The sequence below is a fragment of the Tiliqua scincoides genome, chromosome 2 (genome assembly GCF_035046505.1).
Source record: "Tiliqua scincoides isolate rTilSci1 chromosome 2, rTilSci1.hap2, whole genome shotgun sequence".
Lineage (NCBI taxonomy): Eukaryota > Metazoa > Chordata > Lepidosauria > Squamata > Scincidae > Tiliqua > Tiliqua scincoides.
This window is the reverse complement of record NC_089822.1, coordinates 200,085,387-200,105,392: the sequence shown is the minus strand read 5'-3', so window position 1 is coordinate 200,105,392 and position 20,006 is coordinate 200,085,387. Positions and strand designations below refer to the sequence as shown.

Sequence of the window (20,006 nt, the reverse complement as noted above, 5' to 3'; positions counted from 1 at the left end):
GTTCTGCCCCTCTCCTCCCCTTCCTCCTGAGCGGGCGAATCTCAGCAAGCAGCTGAGCTGCGTCCTGTTCATGAGAAGCCCTCCAGGTCAGTCCTTGCGGTGCTCCCCTGATGGGGACATGCGGATGGGGACACTCGGTGGTGCGGAACTGACGCGCTTCCCCGGAGCCTGCCTGGGTCCCTGCAAGCAAGGCTGGATCCGGAGCAGCGCCTCCCCCTAGCGGCTCCGGAGTGCCCGAGCAGCCCGGCTGGTGAGGTCACCTCCCTCCCTCCGCCAGCCAGCCAGCCAGCCAGGCTCCTCCTGCGGCAGCTGCAGTGACAGCTGAGCCCGGTCCCCGCCGCCGATCGCCCTGCTCGGTGCCGTTCCTGTCCTGTTCGCGTTCGCAGCCGGGGAGCGGCCGGGCTGTCGGTGCGGAGCAGCGCCCTGCTGGAGCGGTGCGGGGAAGCAAACATGGCTGATGACTTCGGCTTCTTCTCCTCCTCGGAGAGCGGGGCGGCCGAGGCCCCCGAGGAGGACCCGGCAGCCGCCTTCCTGGCTCAGCAGGAGAACGAGATCGCGGGCATCGAGAACGACGAGGGCTTCAGCGCCGCCGAGGGCGCGCCGGGGGGCACCCAGGAGCCGGGAGAGCCGCTGGGTGAGTGTGAAGGGCACGGCGCGCCACCGGGAAGGGGCCTACGGCACCCAATCTTGTGCACACTTACCTGGGAGCAAGCCCCATTGACTACAATGGGACCTACTTCTGAGTAGACATGCATAGGATTGGGCTGCAAGCTGGCTGGGGGGGTATCCCCACCGTCGCAGAGGCAGCAGCCTGGCCTGCCGCCCCTTACCCCGGGGGCGCAGATGTGTCAGCGGAAGGCAGAGGCTGGAGGCAAGGATGGGGAGGGAGACTCTTTCCCACTCTCTCCTGCCAGAGGACTAAAGCTTTGGGTAGTGGGAGCAGGGCCTGAGGGTGATATCGGGAGGGGAAGAGCAGGTAGCAGAGCCACCAGTTCTCAGAGCACTTCAGTCCTGGCTTGTAAAGCCCCAGCTGCTGGTCACCTGAGAGCACTTAATGCCAGCTTTCGCACCTTGAGCAGGCCATTTCTTCTTCCCCGTTTTCATCTGGGAAAATGGGACTAAGGGGTCCTGACTTGCCCCTGCCCCTGACTTGCCCCAGGCCACTAGCTGAGCACACCCAAGCGACTGGACAGCAAGCCTCTGGGCAGCCACTCCCCCTTTTCAGACCCTCAGTGGGGGTAGAGCTGTTGCACAGTCACTCCTTGAGCTCAGCCTCTTTGGGACAGGGATCAGAGATGCTCTGAGTTCAGGAGTCTCACCAGAGGAAACCCCTGGCTCAGAGCCACCTCTGCTACCTGACAGAAGGAAGCACAATGGACAGCATCTTTTCTTGGTATTGCTGGGCAAATTCCTTCCTTGCAGGCCTCAGCCAGGCAGCTATTAGGCCCAAGTGCTGGAAAGAGGCCACAGAAGGAAGGGGCTGAGTTATATACAGGTGCATCAAATGTAAGACTGACAGACTGGTTTTACTTTGGGAGGAGTCCCTCTAAATGTTGCCAGGCTAGACCTAGTCATCCTGGGCGTAGCCAGTTAGGCTGTGTTTCAGGGAAGGGAAAGAACTTCCACCAGAAAGTGCCATGAGGGAAGAAAGGATCATGTTCTCTTAGTAAAGGGAGAGAAATGGAATATCCCTTTGTAGCTTTTGACCTTGGCCTTAACTTTGCATTAGGTTGCCACTTATTTTTAACTTCCCTGCTCCTGGGCCTAGATCATCAGTCTAATTCACAGAAATTGTGCAGGTGAGGCTCTTTCTACCCCTTTATCTCCATACCAGGAAAGCTTCACTTCCTTAGTTTCTGCAGGTTGAAGGCACAGGAGGGAAATGAGTCAAAGACAAGCCTATCCTTGTTTGGAATAGTTTCAGGGTTCCTGAAGCTATTATCTTTTTCCCAGGCAAGAAAGTTACTCTTTCTTTACACTTGCTGCCTCCAATGGCCTTGTGAACTGAAACAGTGTCTCCATCTGACACTCCCAAACATGCACCAAGCAGGAGTCTCAGGGCCCAATCCCATCCAATTTTCCAGCACTGGTGTTTTGCCAGATTACAAGGCCAAGCTCTGCCTGGAGAATTATGCCCACTTTAAGCTAATTAGCTCCCCTTCTTGCCTCAAAAATGACCCTGGTTCTGCCCTGCAGTACTGCTGGACCCCACCACCAGGGTAGCTCACCTGTTTAACCTATAGAGGTCCTCCTTCCTGCCAGCAGCCTCCCACCACTACAGCAGCCCCTTGATCCTCAGCAAGTATTGAGCACAGCAGTCAAACACCAGTCTTAGTGTCCCCAGCAGTTTCCAAAGTCCATTCACACATCAGTCCATTAATCCAGTCTGTCCTTCCTCAAGCTTTCCTCCTTCTGCCCACACCAAACTCTCCTTCACCAGGTGCTTTTATGCCTGATAGCCCTATTGCCTTCAAGTGGCTGCAGCTGTGCAGCACGCTCTGCTGGATGCCCAGGCCTTATCCTTAAAGGGGCCACTGTTGACACCACATCCTACCTCCTCGCCAGATCTTCCACAATTCCAATACAACTGGTGCAGTCACAATGCAAGCCCATGGTAAGGGAACAAATGTACCCATATTTTAAAGAGACCTCTGTGACTGCTGCCCCACAACAAGATGCAGTGTATGCCCCATTGGCACAACAGCACTGGCACCTCAATCTGTATAAAGTACTAACAGAGGCTCCTTACAGACCACCACCTTCCTCTAAACTGGCTGGTCTTAAGCATCCTATTTGTTTAACTCATCACATCAGTGGAGGTTATATAAAGGGTTTTTTTGTCCTGATTGGGTAAGAATGCAGACGAGGACATGTGGAGCGGAAGGAAGTGGTGGGCCACAACATTGGCCTTTGCTATGCATCTTTCTTCCTTTTCCAGTCCAGGGAGTGGGAGAAGGAAGAAGAGCAGTAGAGGTGAATGGGTGGCTGGTGGTAGGAGCCCCCCAACAATCCACAGCCTGAGGATGTTGCTTTAGTTGACTTCAGGGATGGACAGGTCCTGGTAGAAGAGACACTTTATTCAGGCCTGAAGTCCTGGGCCCCTCAAGCTTAACTGCAAGTTCAGTACCATGTGGAAAAAGCTAAGGATAATCATGCTTGAGATATTTATAGTATTGGCAACCTTCAGTCTCGAAAGACTATGGTATCGTGCTCTGAATGGTGGTTCTGACACAGCGTCTAGTGTGGTTGAAAAGGCCAATCCGGGAGTGACAATCCCTTCCACACCGGGAGCAAGTGCAGTCTGTCCCTGCTCTGTCTCCCTGGCTATGGGCCTTCCTTCTTTGCCTCTTTGCCTCAGACTGCTGGCAAAGTGTCTCTTCAAACTGGGAAAGGCCATGCTGCACAGCCTGTCTCCAAGCGGGCCGCTCAGAGGCCAGGGTTTCCCACTTGTTGAGGTCCATCCCTAAGGCCTTCAGATCCCTCTTGCAGATGTCCTTGTATCGCAGCTGTGGTCTACCTGTAGGGAGCTTTCCTTGCACGAGTTCCCCATAGAGGAGATCCTTTGGGATCCGCCCATCATCCATTCTCACGACATGACCGAGCCAACGCAGGCGTCTCTGTTTCAGCAGTGCATACATGCTAGGGATTCCAGCACGTTCCAAGACTACTTGTAAAGGAAACTCAAGGACTTATAGTTGAAGAGACACAAGTGTGCCTTTCTCAAGAGCAATCTCTCAACAACAATCAGTCCCAGAGTTCCTTAGCTCTTCCCAGCATTTCCTGTACACAAGCAGGAGGAGCTAACAGCATTTGGAAGTGAACTTGCAAAGCAGCAGGGAGGGACCAGCGCTATAATAATCAGGGACATTTTCATCTTGGACAGTGGGAGGAAGCCAATACCATTGACAGGAATTATGGGCCCCAGGACACATGTGAGTAAAAGGCTAAGGTCTGTTGTTTCCAGGGTGCATGGAAGAATTGACATTAGATCAGCACAGGGAAGGAAATAGTGGCTGAAGGTCCTTTGTGTATAGTTAAACACACATCACGGACTTCCATGTTTGGCTATAGGTTTTGGGCAAGGATGGTAGTTTAAATTTTAATGGAAGAGAATGCTGTGCTTGGAGAAGGCCCCAGGTGCAACCCCTGGCATCTCCAGGTAGGGCCGGGAAAGATCACTTTCTGAAACCCTTGAGAACTGCTGCCAGTCAGTATAGGCAGTACTGAGCCTGATAGGCCAGTGGTCTGTCAGCAGCTTCTCATATGTTTAAATACAAATCAATAGCTAGACATTTAAGAAACTGAAACCACGGGAACTAAAAGAAGCTTAAGGGCACCAGTCAATTCTCCATTTTTGTTTCCAAAACAGAAAAAACCCCCAATAAAACAGTTGAAAGAGTGGACCCTACAAATTTGTCCTGGGCCCAGTAAAATTATCCTGAGGCATGATTATGCTTTATTTCCTGTAACTCCTAGAAAGTAGGTTCCATTTACCTTAGAGGGGTTGGGGGTTTATTTGAATAAACATACGTATGCCATCAGAATTTTTGAAGTACTAGAGAAGGGAACTTTTGGCTTCTAATAATGTGCCAAGCAGTTTGAATCTTGGCAGTGGCCCTTATGCTCAGGCACTCAGTAGCTCCATCCTTATCTCAGTCTTAGATAAAGTAGAATGAGTCACAACTGATCAACAGGCCTTTACTGAGAAAGTAATGCTGTGATACCCAAACAGTTGCACAGCTACCTACAGCCAATGACTTGGTTACCAGAGCTTAGTCAATACTGAAAGATTGTGTGTGCACGCACATGCTTGTGTGTGGTGGAATTCCAGCTTCTTGGCACCTTCTGTCCATGTTATGCCAACCTTGGCACTCTATTTTCAGTTCTTCTGGAGATTCTGCATCTCTTCTCCCAGCTCTCATGCTGATCCACTAAGAGGAATTTTATCAGAAAGTGCAAAGTTTCTTTTTGGCCCCTTTCCTTTTCCCTTCAAATGTGAATTTGGCTCCCAGGCCCCCTTTTTTGGTTTCCAGGCCCCCTTTTCGACCCCGGGTCTAGGATACAATGTACCTCATGCAACCCCCTCTCAGAGGCCCTGCTCCCATGTTTTGTGCATACCTTCCTCTGACATGGATGTGCTTCCCAAGAGGAAAATCTGCTGACCTGTGTCTTTGATAACCCAGTCAGACCATGAGGCAGGAGGCCAGAGGCTGACTCTTTCCTCATATCTGTTCATAGCAGGCCCTGATATGGTACCACACTTAAGGTTCGGCCTTGTGCTGCTGCTACCCACCACTGGCTACTAACATGTTTTTCCTCTTCTTTCTTCTGCAGCTGGCTTTGAGAGCACAGGGGCCACTCTGAATGGAGAGCTCTACCAGGTGAGAATGCAGGCCTGTACATGGGCTAAGATGACAGTCTTTGATCTCCAAGGCCCACAAATACAGTATTAAATACATAGATAAGCTTGCTGAAGTAGCTGGTCCCAGACTTCCAGAGGAGCTTCACTGAGCTAGCTTGTCAAAAAGAAACATTGCTGTTGCATTCACTTCTTTGTTGGCTTCTCAAGGAAAGGAGAACATCTGTGGATGGTCATGGGCAGGACTTCCATGCATCAGATCTTCACTTGACTATAGCACCCTTTTTTCCTAGACATTCATCCAGGGCAGCTTCTTAAGGGCATTGGCAACTGATGGCCATTTGGAAGGCAGTGTTGTTATGAGGGGGTAGTTATATTTGCAGGGAGGAAATTCATACATTGGAAGGGTGCTGTGGGCTTGGCTAATCAGTGGGATAAAGGAATTTTGTTAGCAGTATGGAGAGCATATGAGAGATGATGGATAGGAATCAGAAAGGGAGGGGTTTTTTTATGCTGTTGGGGAGAGAGGCCATCACATTAAGTAATACTGAAAAGGGCTTTTGTTTGACATTGTGCTGCTTAAAATGTTGATATCTGCATACCTGCATTATTTGGAGAAAAAAAGTATCCTATGGCTTAAAGAAGATTAGGGACAAGGCTGTTCCCATATCTCTCCTCTCTCTCCCTGTAGAGGATTTTCAATGCCCATGAAACAAATTGCTGGAAGGTAGCTTGGTCCCTCCCACCCTTGCACTACTGGCAGGGGCTGCCATCATAGGCATTTTGCCCCTGCAATTCCTGCAGCCCCTGCAGCCGAACTATGTGACTCATGGACTTTTCTGCTGCCCTGTGTGAGGAATGAGTCAGAGTTATGTGGAAGAGTAGCCACCCAAGAAGACCATGGCTCTGGGGGTTTGGTAGATGCCACCCAGCTGTTCCAATGAGGCAGAGGAGGCACAGGACCTGAGTGTGTGGTTCTTTTGTTTGTTTGACAAGTTTGGAAAACATCACTATGAGTGAGTACCACATTTTCCCCTTCAATCAGGAAGGAGCCTGTGTTGAGCTGGCTAAGTGTTGTTCTTGAATTTCTTTGGAACTGGCATCTGGGACATTTGTACACTGTTTCTTTAGGTATGCACCTAAGACTGTTTTAATTATATATCTTATAATGCAAAGTGTGAATGTGACAACTAAGTGTTTAGAAGTGTGTAATCTTACAGAGAAGTGAGTCAGAGATCCAGGATTGGCCTCGGCTCCATTTTGGGTACACTCCAAGTAGCACACTCGGATTTATTGCTGTGTAATAATGCATGGAACTTGGCAACACAGACCCATATCCTTGTAGCATTTCTCCCAGGCTCCCTCCTGGGCTATATCCAGATGGTTACTGTCTCTGAATTTTTTTTTAAATTTTGGAAATAGCAAAGATTACCTGTTTAACACACTTCCTCTGTTGCAATTTTATGACTCTCACTGAAACTCCAGTCAGGATCCTTTCAGCTAGTACCAACCCACAGTTGCATAGTACCTTGCAGTTTTGTGTGGTCTGGGTAATGATTTGCTATGGAGGAATTTAGCAAACACTGCCCTGTTGGGTACCATCCCAAACCATGACATACCTACAGCCTCCTGCCTGCTCAGATGACTGAAGAGGCAGTGACTGGCTGGTACAGAGTATTTAACTTCCTCCCTGTTGTGGTCTCTGCCTGGTTTACAAACATATAATCCCATTAAAGGTGGGTAGACTTAATTAGATTAGGGGATTGAGCTGAGGGTGGAGTGTAATCCAATAGTCACGTTCAGCAGCACAAACACCAGCATTTGTGGTGGCAGAGCTCTCCACTAAATTGTAGCAGCCTGTCTCATTCTGACTCTAGTCCCTTTTGAAACTGACTGCCCACTCCAGAAAAGCAACTCCCCAGCTTCCTACTGAACTCCAAGGTTTGGATAACAGTTTATGGGCTACCGATTGTCATCACCAGAGACCTTTGAACCCATGATAATCAGGATCTACTGTAGTTTTTTACTTACTTGGAGGGAAGTTTGAAGCAGGTTTGGAAAAGCTTACCCCTAAAAAGGAGTGGAATTACTTTATGTTAACAAGATTGACATATTATTTTATTTTATTAACATTTTTGTGCTGCTCTTTCTCTAAGAGGATGGTATAAGAGTTTCTCACCTCCTAATTTCATTCTCACAGCAACCCTGTAAGGTAGATTGGGTGGGAGATAGCAACCCAGTGAATTCCATGATTGAATGGGAATTTGAAGCTTGGTCCCCTCACTCCTAGCCCAGTATTCACTGGCACAGAATTGAGCTTGCATGTTCACTGGTCAGACTATGGCTATGGTAGAAACTATTACAGGTGTATCTTCAATCAGAGATGGTCAGCTTCTTAAGGCTGGAGAGGTATGTGTGGCATTTTGTGTGTGCATAATTTCAACTTTCCACAAGGAAAAATAGTTGAAGGGCTATAGACATTCATTTCCCTTAAATCAGTGGTTACCAACCTGTGGTCATAGACCACAGGTGGTCTGTAAGACTCTGAGAAGTGGTCCAGGAGGTCTTAGGAAAACAAAAAGATGGTCATCTTTGATCACTTCCAGCATCTCACTGAGTGAGCACTCCCCCATGGACCACTGAAGTGTTGGCTGTACTGTGGATGGTCTATGTTCCGCCCTCTCTGGTGGTCTATGGGGGAGCACTTGCTCAGCAAGACATTTCCCCATGGATACCAGAGAGGCTGGAGACCCAGCACTTCCAGGGTCTTGCCAAGCACTCTCCCATGGAATACAAAATTTAATTGTTTTTTTTTTGTGTGTGTGTGCAGGGGGGTAGGAGGAGATGCAAGTGGTCCACAATGATTCCAATTTTTGCCTTAGTGGTCTGCAGGCTCCTAAAGGTTGGGAACCACTGCCTTAAAAATAACCTAGGACTAGGGTGGGGAAGCCCCTGGAACAGTTTATTGCTGCAGGAAGTGGAACTCCCAATATGTGCTACTCAGAACTCAGAGTCCCATTACACTGTGAGGATATGTTTTGTTTACCTCACTGCCTCTTGCAGGAAGCTGGGTGTAGACAAATCTATCCCATGATCAAATTATTCTTACATTATACACTTGTTGTAACAACAAATGTTGCAATAAGGAAGGGCAAGTAAGCTGGGTATATGGAGGAAAAATAAACTGGATATGCTCATTGTCTTCCATGCCAGAAAGTTAAGGGAAAATGCATTGTACAGGATTAACTGTAAGCCTATCTAATGGTAAAACTCTTTCTCCTTTTGAGACAATGTCCTCTCAAAGAGGCTAGAAATGTTTTTAAAAAAATAAACCATATGAAATCCCACATGACAGTATATCATAAAAACAATAAAACCAAAAGGCAGGAAGATCTGAAATATCAGTTGAGTGAAAACCATCAAATTGGGAAGTCTTCCCAGCAGTCCCTTCCTGGTGGGTGTCAGCAGCCTAGACTCTTAAGTCTCCCTTGGTTTTGGCTGCCAAATGTGAAGGAGACTCCGGCTGCAGTCCTATATACACACTTTCCTGGGAGTAAGCCCCACTGAACGCAATGTGACTTGCTTCTGAGTAGACACACATAGGATTGTGGTCAGGTAACTTAGAGTGCAATCCTAACCTTGCGGCCCAAGAGGGTTGCAAATGTGCCGTAAAGCACATTTGTGCCTCATTGTGTGTCAGCTGAGCCAGCTTAGGGACGTGCGCTGGCCCATATAGACTGCATCCAACCTCCACGCTGACCTGGAGAGGGGAGGCTGCACCAGCCGAGTTCAGCCAACACAGGGGTCTGGGGAGGGCAGGGAGGAGGTGGGAGGGAGGCATTCCGGGGCTGGGGAGGGCATTCCAGGGGGCAGGCGGGCAGGGAGTGGGAGGTGGGACTGGGACCCGGCAGTTATGCTGGATTCCAACCCCATCCCCCGAGCATCCCTCCTGGCCTGCCTGTTTCAGTGCAAGATAGGATTGCACTGTTAGGGCCCAATCCTAAACAGGCCAAGCACTGGTGCTGAGCTCCAGCACCAGTGTTGGGTGTCACAAACACGCTGTGAGGCAAGTCTGTGGCAACTGAAAAGCAGGGCCCACTGGTGCTGGGCCAATGTCAGTCAGTGTTGAACCCCAGTGCTGTGTGGCAGACTGGCTGGTGCTCCTGCAGTACCAGCTGGTAGTATTTTTGAGGTGGGGGAGGTAGGAAGTGGGTGGAACGGGGCGGGGAAGGACTGCAAAAATAAGTACAACACATTGTGAAGTAATCATGGACAATACTATTATGGACCAAGAAAATGATCATGTGTAAAAGGCATCCATCCTGTGTACCATCCCAAATCCTGCAATCTGGCACATTTAATTGCCATCATTACTGGCTTTTTAAATAAAGGTGAGCACATCTATCACTTCCTTCATGATTTCATCTTGAGGCTGTGAACATTGGTTTGTACCATGGCAACAGCACTTAATTACCTCAAAGTGGTCTTAAACCAATAGGAAGCAAAAGTTCTGTTCTATTGAGAGGAAGATCTTTGCAAAAAGACCCTAGCCTTTTAAAACTGACTGTGACATCATAGGGATGACATCACAGAGGCACAGCTTGCAGCTATTCCGCCTTAGAACAGCAGGAGTTCATCTCAAGCAACAGACATTAAAGTCCAGTTGACCGTGAATGACATGTTCTCTAAGGCTGGAAAGGTAGGGGTTGAAAAGGGTTCCACTAGGCACTTTAGGCACAGACTAGACTGTAGCTTTCAGTAGGCCTGTCCTTATAATTTTGCAGGCAGTTGTGCTAGGGCCATAGATGAGGACACATACAGACCAACCCCAGTTTTGTCTTGCCCAGTTGCCCCTCTCACCTTGTTCATTGGATGACTGTTGTAGTTTAAGACTACTGATTCAGTATTATGACTTACCCACAGTTCTGTGCAGGAATTCTTAGCATGAGATTAGAGCTTCATGCCTTCATGCTTCTCCTCTTGGTGCCCAGGACTACAGGTGGAAGTGGGAGCAAACCCTGGTTTTCACACACTGTTGCTTTTGTCTGAAGGAATCCAATGGACCCACAGATGCCTATGCAGCCATTGCCCGAGCGGACCGCTTGACCCAGGAGCCTGAGAGCATTCGCAAATGGCGAGAGGAGCAGAAAAAGAGGCTGCAAGAGTTGGGTAGGAATGCAAATTTTGGAAAAACAAACTGTATGATGATAATGATGATGAATATTTATATATCACTTTTCAACAGGAGTAGTTCACAAAGCAGTTCACATAGTAAAATAAATCAATAAATGGTTCCCTGTCCCCAAAGGGCTCAGTCTAAAACTGTACACATTTACATTACAGAGATGGTGTTTGTGCATTGAATATAATTGGGATTTTTGAGAGGCAGAATAGAGTAAATTTTTTTAAAGGAACATATTTCAAAGAGAAAAGAGTTTTAAGGAAAAATTTAAAAGGAGAAGTGAAAGAGTCCATAGAGGTGTTTGAAAACAGTGTTATTTATTTTACTAAGGCTATTATCTTATCTTACTCACTGGAAACAAACACTTCTAGCCATTATATTTTTGAGAAGGAAAAGAAAAACATACAGGTGAAAAAAGTAAACCAAGGATGGGGGGACAGACTGGATTAGTAGAGGCAGAATTAAGAATGAGGCCTATCACTAAGAGAGATGTCCCCAGAATTGAGAAGAACAGAGGAATGAAAAAGACTACAGTGAAACCAGAGAGTGTTAGGCACTGGATAGACAATATCTGCAGACCTCCTTCATAACTATGATTCTGACTAGTTAGGTGAACAATGTACCCCCTCAGCAAATACAGCGGTGTTTGTGATCCTCCCATATTTCCACTTATATTTCAGCTTATATCCTTCTGCCCAGCAGGCCATTCCAGACTATGTCTCTGTACCTACAGCTCTCTGCCCCATCTTCCATTGCTCCAGTCAATGGAGTTCAATTCTTGGACTGTACACATGTGTTCTAAACCCTTTCAGAAGCTTCTGTTTTGCAGCATGTCTTCAGTAGGCACTTTGGAGCTTCCCCATAGAAGGGACCTGCCTGTGGGCCCAATCCTATCCAACTTTCCAGCACTGGTGCAACCTCAATGCAGCCTTGAGATAAGGGAACAAATGTTCCCATATCTGGAGGAGGCCTCTGTAATTGCCTCCCCACTGCAGGATGCAATGCACACCCCATTGACATGGCTGCACCAGTGCTGGAAAATTGGGTTGGATCGAGCCCTGTGTCACTCAGCTGGCTGTGAGTTTGCTTTGCATCTTTCTGCCTATCAGTCATGTATCCATCTTGTTTTAGATGCCGCTTCGAAGGTGTTAGAACAGGAATGGCGTGAGAAAGCTAAGAAGGACTTGGAAGAGTGGAACTTACGGCAGAATGAACAGATGGAAAGGAACCGGGCCAACAACAGGTACATGTGGAAGGAAAAATCCTCCTGCCCTTTTTTAGCCCCTGCCAGTGACAGTGACACATATCTCATCACTACCAAAATATTTTAGGCTCATGGCATGAGCTGCTCCTTTGAGCTGTAATGCAGCATGGAAAAAGTGGTAGCAGGCCCTTTGGGCTGCAGGTCCATGCGCTCCTACGGGTTGATTGGCCAGGAGAGTGTAAGGTAAAACAGCACCCTGGGACCTCTGCCAGGCTATTCCTTGTGGGTAATATGTTGAAAATGCCAAATAATGGATTTTGGTCAGAGGGCCCTGCTGGGCAGCAAGATCAATTACTGTACTCGAATGCATTCTGCAGCATGTAGGCAGTCATGTCTGTATCAGCTGTTGAATGTAAACATCAGTTCTCTCAGATATTGTCAAAGCAGAAAACCCAGACAGCCTTTACTGTTTCTAGTCAACAATCTCTGGTAGATTCCACCTTAGTACTTCTCAGAAGCTGCTGTCTCCAACTCTGCTGTTATTGTGGAGGGCTCCATGCCAAATAATTTGTCATTGTAAAGGGGCTTCTTCTTAAGCATTTGACTAAAGACACTCTAACAAACTCGCTGAAGCACCTGTGCAGTCCTGCAGTGCCTAATTCTGTTGCTCTACCCACCATGGGTACTACTAACCCGTTTCTCTCTCTTTAACTCTTTGCTGCCACTCTGCTCTGCGCTTTCTCCTGTCTCTGGGTCCTGCCGTAGGATTGCTGACAAAGCCTTTTACCAGCAGCCAGATGCCGATGTGATTGGCTACGTGTACGTCTCTCTTGCTCTCTTTCTTCCTCTCTTTCCTGGAGGGAATGGTGACAGCGGATGATGGGCTACATTTCCTCTTGTTAAGGGGACCTGCTCAAGAGCTCAAACGGGCAGTTACAGTACCTTCTGCCTGACATTTTACCCGGCTTCAGCAACTATTCCAGACTAGGTTAACGCACATACTGCAAATCAGACTTGACTGGGTAGCCTCCCAATTTCTTTAGGAAATCCAGTGTTTCTTCAGCATTGTTATTCAGGGGACCCCCGTATTCATGGATCCTGTATCAGCGGTTTCACTTAACCGCAGATTGGATCTGCTGACCCCATCTTCAGGGTGACCAGATATCATAACTGCTAAAGAGGACAAGTCATCCCAAAATGTAGGACATCCAAGAAAACATGACAAAATAAAAGCTAAAATACTCGTATATTGATTTCACGTGGTTAATTTAAACACTACATTACTGATTATTATATTTTAAACTATGTTACGTATAATTTAATATATATAATTTATTAATTACAAGAATGCTATGCACAGCCTTCAGGGCCTGCTCACAGGGAAAAGGGGGGCATTTTAGTTCTTTTCCAGGCTGAAAAAGAGGCCATCTGGTCACCCTGTCTAGGCACCTTCCCATGTGCTCCCTCTGGAGGCAAGGGGAGCTGGGCTCCCCTAACCTCTGAAGGCTTTCTGAGGCCCACAGAGGTGTGTGCGCCCGCCTGTGGCCTCTGCAGGCCTCAGAATGGCTGAAGAGGCAAAAAATCTGTGACTTCTGGATTTACAACAAAACCGGAGGTGACGTTTTTAATAATGCCTTATAGGGCATTAAAAATATCACTTCTGGTTTAATCATAAAACCAGCAGTTGCTTTTTCCCCCTTTTCAGTCATTCTGAGACCTGCAGCCGCCTCTGTGGGCCTCAGAATGTCTCCAGAGGTGAAGAGAGCCTAGCTGCCCTTGCCTCCAAAGTGTGTCGGGAGCGTCCCCTCGTATCCGTGGATTTGGGTATCTGCGGGGGGGGGGGTGTTCCAGAAAGGAACCTCTGCAGATATGGGGGCATGCCTGTACTACATGCCTTTGGTACTTATTATAGGCAAGGGAGCCAATCTTTATCTATTTCTGGTGCAGAAATAATTTTATTCCTGCTAAGTAATAGGATTCCTCCTCTTTTGATATTTAAAAAAAAGTTTTTTAAAAGGCTAGTATGATCATACCCCTTTTGTAGATGGGCATAATTCTTTGATAAGGTGCTGAATAACAGATTTTGACCATGTTCTTGTCAAAAGTGAAAAGTCCTAGATCTGCTGCTTATATGGAGTGACATAACTCAGTAAAGGCGCAATCCTAACCCCTTATGTCAGTGCTTTCCAGCTCTGACATAAGGGCAATGCAGCTCCGAGGTAAGGGAACAAACATTCCCTTACTTTGAGGAGGCCTCTGTGAGTGCCACCCAACTGCAGGATGCAGCATGTATCCCATGGGCACCGCTATGCCAGTGCTGGAAAGCACTGACATAAGAGGTTAGGATTGCGGCCTAATGCTACTTCAGTAATGCTGCTTTGTGCCTCATGGCCTTGGTAACCACCATAGTTTTTTGCTACATAAATAGATAAAAGAGCCACAGTTGGTATATGAAGTGTTTTGCACTCCCAGATATTTCTATATGTGAAAGATCCTCTAAGTATGCATATAGATGTCTTGAGGGCTCTATATGCAGTCCTGCAAGAAATGAGGTGTCATACTCATTTCATATTGCAGGCCGAATAGCATTCATGGTGCCTGCTGAGGACCAGAGGTGATATCAGTAAGCAGGAAGTGATATCATTAAGCAGATGATGACCTTTTAAAAGTGCAGATAAGCACTTTTTCCTCCTCACTCAGGAACACATTAGCTGCAAATGACAGAAGAGAAAATACTCAAATCTTGATTATATTTGCAAGATATGGGAGAGTTCGATTACCACATGGAATGCCCTTTTAGCAGCACCACTTCTGCCAAGGGATCACTTCACAGCTCAGCAGCTCAGAGGTGCTCTGCAAAGTAACGACAGAAGCAGCACTGCTAATTTCATGCTGCCCACATAACTGAGCTCTCCCAGTGCATCCACAGCTTCTTCCCTGTGTCATCCCTCTTGGTCTGTTTCTTCTAAATCACTGTTTCTTGCCTCCTTCTGTCTCTCCTTCCCAGCACCTCAGCAGAAACAGTGCTGCTGAAAGGGTGGTGCTGGGAGTACCCAGTTATCTTGTGGGCTGCCCGTTCCCCAGGGACATCTCAGCTCCGCTGAAAGGGTGGTCTGCATAGTAATTGGGCTCTCCTAGTGCTACTTTTTCAACAGCGATGCTTCTGCCAGTGTGTCACTTCGCAGCTTAGCAGCTGAGTATAGTTGAAGGTGCTGGGAGAACCCAACTATATCAGGCAGTCCAGATGAAGAGCTTCTGTGGGCCATATTTGTCTTTAGACCCATGTCTGACACCCCGGTCTGCAATCTCCACTCTTAAAGAGAGGGAAGTGAAATCTTGAGGGACTTCTGCTCCAGTGTTGAGGCAAGGAAACCTGTCAGTCTGTCTGCTTCTCTTTCTTTTGTGGATCTACTATTTGCTACTTTGCTTTCCTCCCCAGGGCCTCAGAGGAAGCCTTTCTGAAGGAGTCCAAGGAAGAATCCCCTGGCACTGAGTGGGAGAAGGTGGCCCAGCTCTGTGACTTCAATCCCAAGAGCAGCAAGCAGTCCAAGGATGTGTCACGCATGCGCTCAGTGCTGATCTCTCTCAAACAGACACCACTGGCCCGCTAGCCTCGCCAAAAGGGGGGGGGCTGGGGCTGGAGTGAGGATGCGCACAGCTCTTTTGCCAGCAGAGTTAGCTGCAGCACAACAGCCTTAGATGGCCATCGGTAGGGGACACACTAGCATCCCACTCCTGCCCCTTCCTCTCTCCTTAGTATGTTTGTGTCACTCAGGTTGGGTGGCTGCCTGTACCCCTTTCCTTGATTTTTCTTTGCTTAAAGGGTTCATTGGTATCTTTTTACACATATTTATTAACTGCGTGATTCCTTGGGCAGCAGCCCTCTTCAGTTCTCACACCTGCTGCCTTCAGACAGGCCATTCCCTTCTTCACAGTGTTGGGAATATTCACAGGCCTCCCAGGTCCTACAGGCCTAGCCCTCATAACCTATCCAACCTGGCTGGTGTAGTAAGTAGAACACTATTCTTCTTTCCAGCACTTTGCACCAGAAGACAGCACCAAAGCAATGGGCAGCACTGGCTGAGATTAAAACTGCAAGCAGGATTTATGAGTTTGAATCCCAGCTGTTACTGTTTTCCACACTGATGATGAGTGGTGACTGTCCTGAGCTGCCTATAGGAACTGGGATTCAGTAGCACTTCTCAGGTAGTGCATGATAGTTCTGGCACAGAAAGAAGATTCTGTCTGAAAGGAAAAGGGATTTTCAGGCTGCAAAGGGGAGAGAAGGTAATGGTGAAAGCAGAAGTAACTCCAGATTTGATGCACTGAAATTGTAGTGAGGCAACTGGATATGAGAGTTGTATGAAGTCATGAGATAACTACAAAAAAAAAAAAAAAAGCCATTTTGGTTAGATCAACTTCCATTGTGTAAATCTGAATCTCTCCCTGCCATAAGAAACCAAGAGCTGTTTTGGACTTAGATCATCATCATTAGGGAGAAAAATATACAAGGAGATTCAGAACAGCTTATTTCACCCCACCTGTTGTAGATTATTCTATGTTTGCCTAGTAGACCCTACATGTAGGGGTATGTGTGAGGTGAATAGGGATTCTTGCTGCAGTTGCTTCTTCCAGTATGTCTATGTAAAGTTAGGTGAAAAGAGACTGTTGTAATACGTGGGGGATCAGCTCCCACTGATAGCGAGATGTAGAAATCTTGTAGGTATCTAAGTAAACTGAAGCTAGTTCTCTTATTACCACCACCAATTGAGTCAATGTATCCAGTGCAAATAATATAATTCAGACTCTTTTACATCTTTGATTTAAAGGCTGATTTTCCATCTAAACTATTGGAGATGTACTGGTCTTCACATAGTGCAGCTGATGTCCTTTCTGCTGCCACAAGGCTCCCCCTCCATCCCAGCTAAACAGGAAGCTATAGGAAGCAGACAGGAAGCTATAACAAACAGGTGGTTATAGGGCTACTGTTTACTGAGTGGAATTTCTTCCTTGAGGTGGTGTGAGAACAGCAAGGTCAGCCAATGATTTTTCTAGTATTTGTTTCATGTCATGTTATTGGCCCATTTCACAGGCTCTTGTCATTTCCTCTCTTGCTGCTTCTGTAATTGAAGGAGAGTGAATGGCTTGTCCCAGCTTCCCCCCCTTTGGGTGTATGCACTGCTGTGAAGGGGCCGCTTCTCTTCAAGATTTGTCACCTTGAGCAAATGCAGATGATGTAGCCCAAGTCGATGTTCACGTCTTAAGAGTAAAATGGCCACATATATGTGTGAGACAGCTTGGGAGTACATATTTTGGGGAGTTTGAAAAATATGCCCAAGAACTAGGCTGTCAGCTCAGTCTCAATTTTCATAGAGCAGGGCTGAAGTATATATGGGTCCATAACAACACAGGTGTAAACTCAACCTGTCTGGATGACAAGGGGCTCACCTCCCAGTCCAGGATGCGTTTGCACATAGTTTGTTTTACACATTTGTCACATGACAAGTTAACGTCGTCAAGTGACACTTCTCTACATCATTTTTGCTCAGTGAAGCATTTGTGAGAAGGAAGCCCAAAAAGAAAATTTCAAAGGTACTATTGCAAAGAAAACATTTCTTCCAAGCATTTTCTCCAGTATGGTAACTCTGAATTTTTCATAGGTGGGCTGTATCCTAGCAATGTCTCACCCTGCAAAAATAAGGTGCTAAAGTCATCCTATGAAGGTTTTGCACCTTTAATAAAGGAGTTGACCTGATCTCAATATCTGTCACAGGAAGGGTTAGCTATTCCAATAGGGGATTGAGTGGCAGTTCCTTCAGGGAAGATGCTCAACAAGGCTGAAGCTCTTTGGGTCAGGAGCCCCCAAGGTTTGGAAACAGACTCTACACAGAGCAATGGTCTTGCAGTCTGGAGGAATCAAAGAAACTGACAGGCCTTTCCAGGATATGACAGGTCCTACTGCTCAAGGGTGCTTTGATCAGAAACACAATATTTTTGGCAATCACTCTATGCCTATATAACTGGGCTGGTTAAAGCTAGGAAGTAAAACAGAACACCTTCAAACAGTGTTTTTGTAAAAGTTTTTTTTTGTGGTGGTGGTGGGGAGTTCCCTCTGGGTATTTGTTACTTCTGCAGAGGCCAAGTCAGGAGAGGAGCAATATACATTCAAGAGATGAAGACAAAGGACCAAAAAGTGATAGGAGGCAGAGAGCAGGAGCCCCCCCTATTGTCAGCTCCAAAGCAGTTCACAGTGTAGAGATGACAGCCAGGCTGCTAGGTGGGAACAGTGATGATCTGGCCAATCAACACAGCCTTCTGGAAATCAGATGTCACTTACTTGGTCTTGTACTTCAGACTTGACATTTGCACCGGCGTCAGATAGCAAGAAATGGTCCTTTCATGGAAGTCTACCCATCGGTACAGAATTTCATTACCACTCCATCCAATGCCCTGAGTGGCAGCAACAGTAGCTGGGCTGGGAGCTGACACTTGGGAGAGGGCAGGAGTTATGCCTGCAGGTGCCCTGTCCCCCCAGCTTTAAAATCTGTGACTTTGTTAAAACATCTGTTATCAATAAACTGCCACTACTCCAGACACAGAGAAAAGAGTCACAGAATACTTCTTTCTATATTTATCTCTGATATTGTGGGGAAAGAGTAAGGGGCAGTGCATATGTATCTTGTGCTCTGGGTTTAGCAATCCTTTGTGCAGAATTAAAGTGATCTACTGGATGCCTTCCTCTAAAGGGATATCAGAAGCTCTTAAACATGCATGGGATTAGGTTCAGCATGTGTATTATGTCTCGTATTTTATGGCGCATACACCCATGTAGCACTGTATCCTTAGAAAAGCTCCATGTAAGAAACTTATGAGCAAAAATATTGTGTGGCAGAATTTGGAACACTTTACACAAGGGACAAATAATCCATGTTGTTTGTTCAACATGTTACATGTTCCTATGTAAGTTGCTACATAGGAAGCTGCCTTTTAGCAGGTCAGACCAATTTATCCACCTATTTCAGTATCATAGACACTGACTGACAGCAGCTCTCCAGGTTTCAGACAGGAATTTTTCTCTGCCCTACCTGAAGTTACTGGGGATTAAACCTAGGCTCTTCTTTCTTTCTTTCTTTCTTTCTTTCTTTCTTTCTTTCTTTCTTTCTTTCTTTCTTTCTTTCTTTCTTTCTTTCTTTCTTTCTAATCAATCTGATTTGTAATCCACCTTTCTCCCCAGAGGGCACCCAAGGCAGCTAACATTTAAAGGTCATAAAATACATAAGTAGATAAATTCTACACGCAAAGCATGGACTCTACCACTAATCCACAGCCCTCAGCCTTCCTAGTTCTCACTGTGCTAACTGGGCATTTACATACTTTCCAGAAGTAAATAATATTTTTTGAAAAATGATTTTTTCTTATTGTTTACTGACACAGATTTGAATCACCACTTGACATGTTCATTTCTGCCCAGTGTTGCATATATGCAACAGGTTTCAAATGTGTACATCTGTGGGCTGGACAGAAATGGGTTAAAATTCTTTGCAAAAATCTCATCACTTTTAGTACATTAATCACCACACTAATGTGAAAGAAAAGGCTACTAAGGCTGCAATCCTATACACCCTTTCCTGGGAGTAAACTCCATTGAACACAATGGGATTTACTTCTGAGTAGACATGCATAGGATTGTGCCCTTAAGCTCATTAGTTGGCAACTCACATTTGCAGGTAAGTGCATTTTGCCAGCCTACTTAATTTTTTCTTTAAAGGTTGGTTGCTTATACATTTTTCTCAGGACAGGCTGAATTATGTTTGACAAGCTATTCACTAAAAGGAATTACTATCAGTCTCAGATAAGCCACTAACTGCAAACCAAATTGTAACTAATTAGGACAGTAGTGGATAATTTGTTCAATGTCATATTACACAGCCTGCATCAATTGAAAAAGCAACAGCCTAAGGGCGCAATGCTAAGCAACTTTCCAGCCCTGACTTAGCCGAAATGCAGCCCCCAAGGTAAGGCAACAAACATGTCATTATATTGAGGAGGCCCCCTTGATTATCTCCCCACTCCAGGATGCAGTGCACACCACATTGGCACAGCTATGTCAGCGCTGGAAAGTTGGTTAGGATTGCACCCTAAATTTATGGTTTTTCTGTGCCTACCTCAGCACAGTGTAACTTGGGCTTGTGCACAAATGAATCTAATAATAATAATAATAATAATAATAATAATAATAATAACTTTATTTCTACCCCGCC

General features: G+C 46.5%; 1 protein-coding gene across 2 annotated transcripts; it reads left to right on the top strand.

The window, feature by feature from the left end:
• The first annotated feature begins 251 nt into the window (after positions 1-251).
• Positions 252-18,350, top strand: CLTB (clathrin light chain B). Of its 2 annotated transcripts, XM_066616011.1 has the most exons (6): positions 252-634; positions 5,335-5,381; positions 10,411-10,528; positions 11,673-11,784; positions 12,511-12,564; positions 15,185-18,350. In XM_066616011.1, the coding sequence occupies exons 1-6, from the start codon at positions 451-453 to the stop codon at positions 15,354-15,356; spliced, it is 687 nt and encodes a 228-aa protein (XP_066472108.1). In that variant the 5' UTR covers positions 252-450; the 3' UTR covers positions 15,357-18,350. The 2 variants fall into 2 exon arrangements, with proteins under 2 accessions (XP_066472108.1, XP_066472109.1); XM_066616012.1 differs by lacking the exon at positions 12,511-12,564 and having other exon boundaries at positions 256-634.
• Positions 18,351-20,006: the final 1,656 nt, after the last annotated feature.

Excerpts from the sequence above, each read along its gene's own strand:
- CLTB (XM_066616011.1), top strand. The coding sequence starts at position 451 with ATGGCTGATGACTTCGGCTTCTTCTCCTCCTCGGAGAGCGGGGCGGCC. Across the intron at positions 635-5,334 it reads GGAGCCGGGAGAGCCGCTGG|CTGGCTTTGAGAGCACAGGG; the intron begins GTGAGTGTGAAG and ends TTTCTTCTGCAG. Across the intron at positions 10,529-11,672 it reads AAAGAGGCTGCAAGAGTTGG|ATGCCGCTTCGAAGGTGTTA; the intron begins GTAGGAATGCAA and ends ATCTTGTTTTAG.